Genomic DNA, 13,610 nt, shown 5'->3' on the forward strand with positions numbered 1-13,610 from the left:
GAAGAAAAGAAAGAAAGGAAATATGCTCATTCTATCTACAACAAGGGATGTGATATATATAGACATAAATTCTTTTTAATTAACTCGTATTTTATATTATACATACATGGTAGAGAAATAAAACAATGCAAAAAAACATAGAATGAAGAGGAAATTTCCCTTCCACCCCAGACTTGTCTCATTTGCCAGGGATAACCATTCTTAGAAGGTTCTTGCATATTTGTGCAGAGATATTTATGTAAAATATATGTGAAATTTATGTGAAAAATGCATGTATTTGTACATATGTGTAATTTGTTTTAGACGTATATATATGCATGTGTTCATTTTATATAATACTGTTATATACTTTGTCCCTTTTTTTAAAGAGTCTGTTTTTATTATAAGATCAATGCATATATATACCTATACATAGGTAGATATTATAGAAAATTTTGTTGAGATAAGCTGATATACATGAGAAAAAAGAAAACTATACTACCCACAATCTCACCATGAAAGAGAGATGTCCCTTTTCTTTTAAGTTGGAGCACTATTCAAAAATTTTTATAAATGTCCAATACTCCTTTATTTGTCTATGCCACAATTTCTCTAATTAGTCCACTAATAATGGACATTTTTAGGTAATTTCCAGCTTTTGTTTTTTAAACAATAACGCAGTGACATCCTTGGGCATACACTTATGCATACATGATACAGTATTTCTGAAATAAGTCCTAAGAAGGAAGCTATTCTTACAAAACTGTGTACATTTACGATTTTGATATATGAACCCAAATTTCCTTCAAAGAGGTCGTACTAGGTACACTCTGGCCAAGAGTGCTGTTAAATATGTGTTTCTGCTTGTCCTAACCTTGGGTATGTTTAGCTCTCTGTGTGTACGTGTGTTTGTTTGTGTCTAACTTGGAAAGGATGTTCTTGTCCCTCTCTCTTCCTTGACTCAATCAATCCCCCACTCCCTAAATCTATTCTGCTTGTAGCAAACTGATCACCTAAAAAATTAAACCTAATCCTATCTGAGTTTTGCTTAAAACTCTCCATTACCTTCTCCTTATGCGTAAATATCTCTGTAGCGTAGTCAAGACACTGCGTGACTTGGACACGACCGACCTCACCTGCCATGTGTCGTCCCACACTCTCCAAAGTCAGTGCACAAGCCAAACACACTCCTTTAGGTCCCGTAGTAGCCAGGCTCTTTCCTCTGTCGCTGCCCTTACCTGTGGCTTTTCCCTTGACAAGAAAGCTCTTCGCCTTATTCTTAGTTTCTCTAATTCCTTCTTATCCTAAAAATCCCAGCTGGGATGCCATTAATTTGGAGATGCTTTTACTGACACCATCTCCCATCTAAATGGTGGGGGTAGTCACCTGCTACATGTGGACATTTAAATTTAAATTGATTGAAATGAAATATAATATTAAAAACTCAATTTCTTAGTCACACTAACCACATTTTAAGTGACAAATAGCCACGTAAATAGTCATCAGTGGTTACCATGTTGGATAACACAGGTATATTTCCTTCATTATAGAGAATTCTATTGGATGGTGCTGCCCTGTATTATTTCTTCATAACATTGATGGACATTTAAAAATGCATGTTTTGAGAGTATCGATTTGATGATTTTGGTCTCTCTAGGCTGTGAGCTTCACAAGGGCACACCTTGTTCTTGTCTTACTTCTTGCTTTTTCCCATGTAGTAGGAGTTCAATAACTATTTGTTGAATGAATGAAAGAATGAGTGAATTAAATAATTCCTCCAAGCTCTTAGCTTTATTGTTATACCTTAGTGTTCATTACACCTTCTGGGAAGGGGCAGGATACTCTTTTACCCGAGTTCTTCAAAATTCCGGTTGGATACCTTAGCAAGATTCTAATTCTTTCAACACCATCTGGAAATATTTAACCTTTCCTATTGGGCTTGACGTTTCAGAATCCATTGCTTAGCTCTGGGAAGGTTGGCTGTGATTGGGCTAGTCCTGTGTGGTGGGCATGGGAGTGTGCCCCCCACATCTCCACCCCTCTCTTTCAGGTCTGAGCATTCCTTCCTCCAGTTGCTAGGAGTGCTGTTGACTGACAGTTTGCAGCTGACCTGGTGCTGCAAAGAGATACCTTGCCACAAGTCAAACCTCTTGCCCGGGGAGACAGTCCACACTCAGTGACTTTTTGGGACAACTCTGAGAGCCTCCAGGTTCCTGGGTTGGGGTGGAGAGGGCAGCACAGCTGACTGGATCCCTCCAAGCTGCTGATCTGGAGAGCACTCCCAGTAACCTTGCGGAACGCACATCTCTTTCTCAGAATCTTCTTCCTAGGAAGCGCGGTCTGCAACAGCTTGGTGTGTAATTGCAAATCTGCAACTTTAGCCCAACCTTCTAAAGAGGGATTCAAGACCTTTCGCAAGAATCTCTCTTAATTTGTTGGCCTGTGGTTTCTCCTTGTGTTTTATCCAATGCTTTCAAAACTATAATGGTTCTTTTAGTTTAATTTTTATAAAATGGAAAATCAGTAATTTATTTCACTTATGATGTTAAAATGTCCTAGTTTCTTCAATAGATTCATCCATTGAATAAAAGAAGAAAATACCTTAACTGGTTCATGACATTGAATTTGGCCTGGGTAAATGGTCACTTCTTTCTCCAGGAAGAAGAAGCTCCAAATAAACAGTAGGCAAGACTTATGCCTAAAGCAGTGTTACTTTAGCTCTTCTTGCTTGAATGGCCTGATTACAGCCCTTTTTCCTGAGTACCTGTTTATATTATCATGAAAAGGGAATTCTGGTTATAGCTTATTGTAGCCAAGGGGAAGGAAGATGCTTTTGTCTGTGGATTTGATTCTACTTTAACCTTAAAAAGGGTATTTGGCTACCAAGTAGCCCACTTACCGAGAGGAGAGAATTTGAATTCTCTTTTTCTGTTCTTTTTTTTTTTTTTTGAGACAGAGTCTCGCTCTGTTGCCAGGGTTAGAGTGAGTGCCGTGGCGTCAGCCTAGCTCACAGCAACCTCAAACTCCTGGGCTTAAGCGATCCTACTGCCTCAGCCTCCTGAGTAGCTGGGACTACAAGCATGCGCCACCATGCCCGGCTAATTTTTTCCATATATATTTTTAGTTGGCCATATAATTTCTTTCTATTTTTAGTAGAGATGGGGTCTCGCTTTTGCTCAGGCTGGTCTCGAACTCCTGACCTCGAGCGATCCACCCGCCTCGGCCTCCCAGAGTGCTAGGATTACAGGCGTGAGCCACCGCGCCCGGCCTGAATTCTTTTTTCTTATAACTGTCAATTTCATTAGACAACTGTGAATTTCTGGAGAAGATTTGTATAATAGATGGAGTTAACAGAAGTTATACTGACCAGCATTTGTTTTGAGATTGATTAAAAATTTAGAAAGAAGTATATTTCCAAGGCTTCTGGGCTACCTCTTAATAAGAATGACAGTTTTACACGTAGTACTGAAAAAGTTCTTTATCATACAGAAATAAATTTCTGAAGTTAAATTCATTTTAGAGAGATAGACACAAGATCAAGTGTGTATGAAGGAGATTGGACATTTTATTGGCATTAAATTTTGAAGCTTAGTTTTCAGAGATAGATGAAGTTGAATATTTCAAAGATGAGAAAGGTCCTTTTGTTAGACTAATTGCACTAATATTAACTCTAAGAATGGGTCAACTTTCTGCAAGTTAAGGTCATGCATTCCAGGGAATTTGATCTTGATTTTAAATAGGCATTATGCATACAGAGTTAGAAATACCGATTTCTCATTTTATCTTCCAAAAGTTCAAACTGAGAAAGGCATTGGCATATTAGTTGGAGAAAGACTAGTAGGGAGAATATAAGGGTTATTAAAAAAATGTTTCTTACTACTTTCTGACATAGAGAGGCATGCGAGTGAAGATTATATTAAATTTAAGGGATAACACATTAAAAGAATAATGTCAGTTCAAGTTTTAAAATCAGAGAAAAGAAAACAGAACCAGCATAAATAGACATTCATAGTGCAAGAAGATATAATATTAACGTGTTTATCCCTGTATTTTACTAATGGGGAAACTGAGGCCAAGAAAAATTTCATGACTTCTCGAAGACTCTGGCCTCTGAGAAACCATATTTTAAAGGTGTAAAGTCTTTAGCATGATGGCTCTGAGCATAAACCTCTGTGAGAGGTGGCAGACAGATTTTTCTATACCACTGATTTATTGCAATTTGGGGCATGTTACTTAACCTCTCCTAATTTCAGTTTCCTCAGTTAAACAGTGTCAATAATTATGGTTCCTGAATCACAGAGATACACTATTTTGAAAATTAAATAAAATAACTGATATAGAGCATTTTCATAGCCTATAGGTTACTTTGGAAAGCAGATTTTGAAGTTGGAGATCCTGGCTGGTGGTTTGCCTGGATTCCTGAGCCAAGCACAACCCCAGGAACGTAGTGGGCCCTTAATGAATCAGTGAATGAACACTGCAAACTGAAATGTGCAGAAATTGCTTCATGCACTACCTAGGCTGAAATTGTCATCAATTTAAAGTGTTGATTTAGATAGTTTTGCATTTGAATAACAGACAGCTACTTTACTGTTTGGATATCTATTTCCAAACTCTTGTAATTAAAATATAAATTTGTATAATGAAAGTATTGGTAAAGGGCATCCTTTAAATGGAGGTGTGGAAGATGAAAAGGTGGCAAAATCTATTGTAAGGTGAAAAATCACCCACTAATGAGTTTGAAGTCTTCATGTTTTGTTCTATTCTGGTTTATTTCATTTGCTATACCTTGTAGAAGGTTGTCTTCACATATTGTGAAGTGGAAGGAAAAAAGCAGGTGCCAGGAAATAAGAAAAATGTTGGCACAAATGTGTCCACATATATATTTCTTCATGGGTGTAGAAAAGTGAAGAAAGGAATGGTTTCTGGTAGTAACTATGGTAAAGTAACTGTGCTTTCCTCTAAGATGTGGGGCTGAATGGAAGTAAGGTGAGTTGAGTGGTCACTTGCTTTTTTTATTTTATTTTTATATTTATTTATCTATTTATATAATTATCTATATTTTTATTTATTTACTTTTAAAGTGTACATTCACACCTTTTGTACAATAAAAACAAATATTATGACTTTAATTGACCAGAGACAAGTTACAATGGTTGGGAGATGAGACTTTTTAGTGAGCCCATTTTATTTAAAATATATTGAAAATCTGTTCTCTGTGTGATAAGGGCATATACTCGTATACTCTATTGTGTCATCCTAGGAGACATCATCCAATAATGTCACTGACCTTTTCTCTTATGTATCTATTGGGACCTTGGAGAGCGACAGATCATGTTCATCCATATGTAAATTCATCCGTTTGTCACTTTCACTGTATATTTTGCTTTGCTAGGTGGTGCTACTTTTGGCACCTTAGCATAATTACTGTAGCTTTGTCAGAAACAGTATGAGACATCTTGACAGTTAGAATGAAATATATTTTCCTTTAGTGATCATTATTAACGTTATTTTAGTTAAGAGCATTGATAACTCAGGGTTTCAGCGACAGCTCTCACTGCCATAAATTAGAGGATTAAATTGTCTTTTTACACATCATATTAAGTTTACCAAGCGAACAATAGCAGTTCTAGTTTGTCAAGGGAGAGAAAGATGGGATTTGGATTCATACGCTCATGTATTTAATTACTGTAGCTTGGGACAGTGAGAGACTGTGGTCAGAGTGAGCACGTGGGAAGCAGTTGGTCAGATTTTCAGGCTAATTTGGAATTACAATTTATCTTGATAATCTGTTCACTTCCAATTTTCTGTGTCACTTTGCAAGCATTGGTGTTTGCTCTTATGTAGTAAAATTACATTAAATATTTAAGAGCCATGATCCTGGTACATTGTATAACCAAAATATTTCATTAGGACCATAATAGAAAGTGGGGAAGGAAAGAATCATGTCCTTTCAAGCTTATTTTATAAAGGTTTGTTTTCAAAAGCACATATTTTTCTAGGTTTTTGACTCCTTGGTCAAATAAAGATTTTTCTGTGGAAGAATAAGATTTCAGCGAACGTTTTGATTCCGTTCGTTCTGAAACTAGAAAGAGGATAGCTGGTGTGGTGCTTGAAAGCTAGACGTGGCCGACGTTTGCCATGTTGGACAGCGCAGGTGTTGAGTGAATAGGTGTCTGCTTTACACTGAGTGGTCAGGGGAAGCTGAGGCCTTAGGACAGGAAGCCCCCTGCCATGAAAAGCTTGAAGGAAGCCCGTCTGTGTAGAAGATGGAACCAGGCAAAAGAATGGGCTTCCTATGGTCATTGAGAACAGATCAGCAAGGCCATTGGGGCTGCAGCCTAGAGGACAGAGGGACAGTCATGGGACACTGGAGAGCTCTCTGGGGCCAGATCTTGTAGGAATGTAGAGTTCATGGTGGGGAGTGTGGATGCAAACTAAGCATGTAGAGAACCGATGGAGGTTTCAGGGAGGGAAATGGTATGATGAAGCTAGCGCTGGCTGCCGTGCAGAGAGTGCAATGTTAAGGCCAAGAACGGAAAGAGAAGACGGTCAGAGATACATCTAGCCCAGGTCTGGGAGGTCAAGCATGGCTTGGAGGAAGTGGGCCATGAAAAGGGTTAATCCAAGCAAAGGTGGATTGAGGTGGGGCTGTAAGAGACAGAGGGTGCTTTAGACCCATCGTCCTCCAATCTTTTTGATGACACAATTCACTCAATTAAACGAAACAACTCCCGATATCTTTATATGTATTTATTATACATGCACTCCACTATCAACCCGTATATGACAGTATTCTATTTTACTAAAACTTGTTTTCTTACTTATTCCACACACATGCACATACACACAAGTTTTAATATTTTCTTTTTCTTCATTTCACTGCACTCTTCTTTGGAAATGACTGTTCCAGGGAGAGGGAATTGCACAGGCAAAAACCTAGAGTTACAAGGAAGCTTGACACACATCCGGGATGACAAGTAGCTCAACATATCTGGAGGGGAGGGTGCAAATACGGAGGTGGGTGCGGCAGGGAGGGAGCATTCAGAGCTGTTCCTGGTGAGCTATGCAGGCAGGGGCCACCTCGTGAAGAGCTTGTAGCCGTGGGGAAAATGTTGATATATTTATAAGATGGGAGGCCACTGGTGGGTTTCAAGCAAGAAACCGCACCTGGCATTTTGGTAAGCACTTTATGTTCACTTTCTTACCCTATTTGTCTTTAACGTGTGCAAAGCAAGAACAAAGGAAGGGTTTCAAGCAAGATGGTCACAAGAGCATTTGTTATTGACCAGAATTTTCTCCTTTTGCTCCTCTCTGCTTCGTCTAATTAAATTCTGCGAGTTGAAAAGCCATGCTGGGAAAGGCCAAGCTTTAATCACAGCGAGGGATTCCATCCTGGGGCAGACCGCTTGCCCGCTCACCCTGGTCCCAGCCTCACCTCTTCTGCAGACCAAGGCTGCCGGGGGCCAGTCCACCGAAAACTGCCCGGTTATTCTGAGATCTGGAAATGCCCATCAGATGCTTACAGACAGCAGCACATACACTTTTAAAAGTACCAATTTACATCTTCTTTGGTTTTGCATTTTTTATTTATTTATTTATTTTACATAAAAATTCCCTGTAAAAGGTGCTGCTGTAGTAAAGCTACCCATTTTTCTTTGCCGTAGGTTCTCCTTTTTCCCTTCTGTGACTAGGGCAAGCTCACTGTGGAAGGGGCTGTTTCTCTATCCACAAATGCACAGTAATTAAGAGTCATACTTTATACTTATTCTTAAAACATATATATATATATGCTAAATAACATAACATTTTTAAAGCAGCCAGTTTTAAACTTTGAACTTGTATGATTTTTAACTTCTTGTTAGTTTTAAAGAGAAAATAAGCCCTTTCGTGTTAAATTTCTAGTGATGGTTAAGAGAGGTGTTTTGTTGCTAATCTCTTTAAACCGCAGCTGGAGATGTGTACTCAGAAAATCTCTTTATAATATCGACTAACTGGAAAGACTGCTGTTATCATTGAACCATTGGGAGAAATATCGTGGGGGCTTTCAAAATGGGTCTGACATGGGATCTCATGGCCCAGTTTTGGAGAGAACATTTCTCCTTCCTGATCTGCCAGAATCCAGTTGGCCCCGGCCCCTGTGATTTGCTTGAGTTCACTTACATTGCCCCAGGTTGTGCTGGGTTGGAAGGCCGCCTGGCTTTGTGCACTCGCTGGGCCAGAATTACACTCCCTGTTCGGCCATTGAGAGCCCACCCCATCTACAAATTTGTCCACTTGATTTCACTTCTGGGCCTCTGGAGTTGAAAGAGCAGCCCATTAGAATGGGAAGGAGCCAGGGGGCTCACCCAGCAAGGCCGGCTCTGTCAGCACCGCCCACTGTGCTCCACCGGACAGCACAGAACGGCATTTGCGTCTGCAGACAGTCTAACCCGCGTCTCCAGGCTTCGACAGCAGCAACTACAACAGTAGTAGCTGCCATTTATTGAGCATTTTCTACGTGCTCAGTGACTAGCTAAACATTTTCATATACTTTTTCCTTAAGCCTTACCATGACCTCATGAGTTAGGTAGTATCAGCTTGGATGGAGAGAGTGCTTAAAGTCACACACTTGCAGGGTATCTGTACTGCGTCAACCACTCCTTAGCTATGTGACTTTGGGAAAATGGACTAACTCCTGGAGGCTCACATTTACCTATCTTTAAAGTGGGGATAACTATAGTTTCTATGGAGTGCTGCTGTATGAAGTGCCTGGTACATAGTAGGTGCTCAGTAAAAGTTAAGTCATTGACATTGCTTTTCTAATAAGGACTTAGGTTTAGGGAGGTAGATTGACCTGTTTAATTTGCCTGTGTTCATGCAACACATATTTCCTCTGGCCTTATCAGAAGATGAAGCAAAAGAAAATAAAGCAGCAAAGGTAGCAGATAGCTGACAACTTAAAAAAAATGATTTTCTAATATGCTAGTAAGGCTATAATTCCCTGGAGAATTTAACAGTCATTAGTGTAGTCTTGATCTACTGTTGACCAACGTTAGGTAAAGGCTCATAGCTGGAGTTTTGATCAGTTGTGGGTTTTGCAAATGGCAGAAAATCCAATTCAAACTGAGCAGAAAGGAATGTATCAGCTTATAAGATTCAAAGGCCCAGGGGTGCATCCAGCTTGAGGAACGGCTTATTGCTGGAGGTCACATGACATTGAGAGGACCTGATTTCTCTCTTGGCTTTGCTTTCCTTCCTTCTCCTACAGGCTCTTCTTGGGGTTGCAAGATGACTTCAGCACTTGCAAAGCTCTTACCATTTCAGATTCTTATGCAGTGGGAGAGACAGTGTGTGTCTTTCTCTCTCTGAACAGTTGAAGAAACACTGGAAACCTGGCTTTCGTTAGCCAAAATTGGGTCATATGTCCATCATTGAACCAGTCATGTGGCTCAGAGGTTGGGGTAGGAGAATTGGCTTAAGCTGGTTAGGTTGCTCTGTTGGCCCTGAGGCTGGATCTGCCTCACACATGCCAACAGAGATGGTTTCACAAGGGAAATTTGGAGTGCTGTTTACTCATGGGAATGAATAGACACCAAAAGACACAAACACTAGAGATCCACTAGACTACTGAATTAGCAATGAGTAGACTCACCTAGGAATGTTGAGAAAAGTCTATTTTCTTATTCTTCCTTTCTATTTTCCGAAACTTTTCTTTCTGCAAAATATACTTATTCAGAGAATAAAGAGAAAAGGCTTATGCCTCTCCAGGGCAAACAGTCAACTGTAATGTAACATTTTACAGTTGCTGCTGATCCTCCAACTATTGTAATACATCACTTAGACCAATAGAAACTCAACACGTATTCACTGACCTGGACAATTACAGTTTGTTAAAAATATGAATTTGTGAATTTTCTCATCTTGGGGATCAATTTGGGGAATTGATTCTGCCATTTACATACTGTTTATTTAGCCATGGTAAAAGCAGCCAATGGCTTAAATATAGGCCCACTAATCCTTCACCTTTGGTACAATGAGGATGGTAAAACATGGGTTTTGGTGAGAAGGTTTGGCTGTTTTTTGGAGACAGGGTCTCTCACTCTGTCGCCCAGGCTGGAGTGCAGTGGTCTGATCATAGCTCACTGAAGCCTAGAACTCCTGGGCTCAAGTGATCCTCCTGCCTCAGCCTCCCAAGTAGCTGGGACTACTGTGTGTGCCACCACACCTGGCTAATTTTTTCTATTTTTTGTAGAGACAGTCTTGCCCTTGCTCAAGCTGTTCTCAAACTCCTGGCCTCAAGCTATTCTCCCACCTCAGCCTCTGAGAGTGCTAGGATTACAGGTAAAAGCCATTGTGTCATGCCAAAGGTTTGACATTTTTAGTATTAACAGTATCCTTTCATGTTAAAATCCTGTATTTCGCTTTACTATTATTTTTTTTAAAACAACACTTTTTAAAAAAGAAATTTGCTATGAAGAATAAACTCTGTTTTAGTGGTGTATACTAGATTGTGGCCTCAGTCACTGCACAGTTACTGTGACATGGTTCTGGAGAAGGCTGTCATCACAGCTCCTGCCAGTTGGGAGTAGAAATGGGGTATAAAGGGATGAAGAAAGGAGAGAAGAGCAAGATCAAACATTTGGGGTGCTAAGCATGTTTCAAGAGTTTTGCATCAACTCTTCCTTCATCATAATGAGCTCAGATGAAGGTGTGTTTTGTAGACATTGCTGGACATCTCATGGATGGGTTGGTTTTTCCTCTTTATTGACCAACAGATGCTCAGGTTGTTTAGGGTAATGGTATATCCAGCCAAAATGACTACGTTTCCCAGCTCCTCAGCTTGGGCTCAGTCATCCCATGGGGCTTCTGGTAAAACCCTTTAACAAGGAGCAGGGTCAGCCGGCAACTGTCTTTTGTCCTCTTTCGGAGTGTACCAAGGAGACACCCCTGCAGGGTGAGCAGCCATCACAGTCAGCTTGGGACTGTGGGCTAACAAACCACAGCAATTGGTTTTCTGTTACATTCAGATGAACACAGCTCCCAATAAGTAAAATGCTCTTCACTGTGGTTTATGGAGCTTTCCTGAGTGCATGCTATCTTCCAGGCACTGTGCCAAGTGCTTTATATTTATTATTTCGTTTAATCCTTACCACAACCATATTGCTAATGATACTTGCAACAGTATCCCTATTTTGCAAATGAGCAAACTGAGGCTTAATGATTATAAGTAACTTGCCCTTGAGTGGTTAAGTGTGAACATGAGTCTGTTCCACAGCAAAGCTGCTGCTCTTAAGCAAGCGGTGAGTTGGCTTTTTATATGGGCTCCTGTTACATTGCTAGGTAAACTTGAATAAAATAATAAGCTAAACAAATAAGCAAAATCTCTGCCTTCTGGAAGTGTTCACAACTATACTCTAATTCAGGAGAAATAAGGAAATGATGTATTCTATTTGACAAAGTAAAAAGTGGAGAAGTTAGTAAATTTCTTTATCACAAATCTTAAGACTGATCATCACCTATACTCAAGAATCACCTCCAGGGTTCAGGAAATCTAGTCCCAGTTGTTACCAATACTTAACTGGCTGTGGACTAATTAACTAGCAGTGGACATTAACTAAACTGCTCATTTTCATTGTACGTGATGACCTCTCTATTGCTGACTTGCCTTACAACTCAGTCCTTTTCACCTCCAGGTCATTGACAAATATTCCTAGTTGGAGAGATGGCTCAGTGTAGAGGAAATACGTGTTTTTCTTTCAGAATTCCTATGTTGAAGTCCCTAATTGACTTTCCTAACCTCGGAACCTCCGTTTAGCAAAGTGGGAATAACCATGACACCTAGCCATGGTGTCATGATTGTTGTGTGGATTATGGGAATGAATGGGTAATGGATGCGTAGTAGATGATATTAGTTCTAGGTGACTGACACATGGCTGGTACTCAAAAATGAGCTGTGATAGTTGAAAACATTATTTCAAAAGGTGAGAAACTCAAACATCTTGGGGCACGTTTCCAACATAAGTAAGTGAAAGCTGATTAGAGAGTGTGGCTAGAGAGCACTGCTCTGTCTCAATGAAGCAGTCACTTCTCATATCCAGCCTGGGGCCCAGCTTTGTCAATTTTTCCAACTTTTTTAAAACAAAATTAGAAATCTGATTTTATGTAAAATTTTATTTTAATATATTACTGTATTTTGTTTGTTTTTAATGCTCTGTAGGGGGAAAACAAAACAAAACAAAACAAAAAAACACCCGACATCCATTTGCATGCTACCATTTTGCCACCACTGATTATTCATTGCTTTCATTTATTCATTCAACAAACCCTGGAGAGGTTGAAGGTAATTCAGAAGTGAGTTCCTAAAAGGCTAGAGAACAAGACTGTCAAAGGAAGATAAAGAAATTGAGATTATTAAAGTTGGAGAAGAGTGGGCTATGAGTTGACGAATGAAAAGTTTTCATATATATGAAGGGATTTTAAACAGCCAATATTGACTAATTATCCTTTATTTTCTGGAGAATAGTATAAAAAATAATGGATTCATTTTTAAAGAGAAAAATTTTAAATAAATATGAGAATAATGTTCTGTATGCTGAGAATTACTAACTTTTAGACTCAACAGGGAAAAGGCTGTGGACCCTTATTTTGTCAAAAAATTTTTTTTTCTAAATAGGACAGGTTATCAGAAAGAAATTTGTTCGTATGGTTTGGATGACCTTGGAATGACCCCAGTGTGGAAATTTGAGGCTCTGATTACTTATTCGGAGGGATTCAATGGCTGCACCCTACTTTTTGTACTCACTGATCATTGCAGGATGCAATTCAAGGAAATAACTGGGAAGTCCCAAGTGATTTTGGATTCTGATTTCTTGAGAGAGTCTTTGGTCGCTCATAAGGTGTAACTGCTCCAGTTAATGGACACTGAGCTTTGAACACAGGGCTCCTTTTGGAGTCCCTCCTTGGGAAGTCACATCATCTGGCTTGACGATTGCAGTCTGACATTTTCCTTACCTTTTATTATTCTGAGTAATTCTGTAAGGCCCTCATGCTCCCATTACTGTACTAAGCATGAGAATTCGCCTTTTCCACTTGTCAAAAGATGTCAAGAGTTTCTAGAAGTCCATGGTCGGACTTGACTTTTCAGACAGAAGACGAATTCTAAGGATTCCAGAAATGGCAGTAGATCTCTTTTCTTGCTGATTTTGGTTCAGGTGTGCTTTAAAAATTCAAAGTTTAATGGGGTCTTAAATATTCTCTTTCCTTCTGCTGAAGAACTTGAAGTTATTTTAACATATGCGAAGGGTTGCCTAGTAACTACAGCTTCACTAGCTTTCTAAGAGAAGTTTTACTTTTTTTTTGTGCTACCGAAGGGCAGTCAGGAAAGAGCAATGGGAGATGAGGTTCACTGAGAAATAAATGAGGAATAAGAGGCCTCTTTGGGGCTTGAGGTCACATAAAACTGAAGTTAGAAGGAACATGTGACACTAGGTCCCTGTCTGAGGCAATGAGAGCAAGTTCAAGGACATCATCTTCCACTTTGTCTTTGCCTATGCTGCATAATTTGAGTGAAGCTTATCACCGGGAGTTGAATTATGCAAATGCCCACCCTCCTGCCCTCCCTCTCTCCCTCCTTTCCTTCCTTCCTTTTT

General features: G+C 39.6%; 1 protein-coding gene across 3 annotated transcripts in view; it reads left to right on the top strand.

Moving 5' to 3' along the window:
* The window catches only part of DOK5 (docking protein 5), a 138,232-nt gene that overhangs the window by 14,017 nt on the left and 110,605 nt on the right, over positions 1–13,610 (top strand). The window contains exon 2 of one of the 3 annotated variants that reach the window (XM_045528399.1): positions 2,240–2,410. The exons of the other annotated variants lie outside the window; for them this stretch is intronic. Within the exon in view, the coding sequence (XP_045384355.1) occupies positions 2,240–2,410 (171 nt within the window). Of the gene's footprint in view, positions 1–2,239; positions 2,411–13,610 lie in introns of those variants that run through there. 3 annotated transcript variants of the gene reach the window in all.

This window comes from Lemur catta, chromosome 17 (assembly GCF_020740605.2).
Source record: "Lemur catta isolate mLemCat1 chromosome 17, mLemCat1.pri, whole genome shotgun sequence".
Lineage (NCBI taxonomy): Eukaryota > Metazoa > Chordata > Mammalia > Primates > Lemuridae > Lemur > Lemur catta.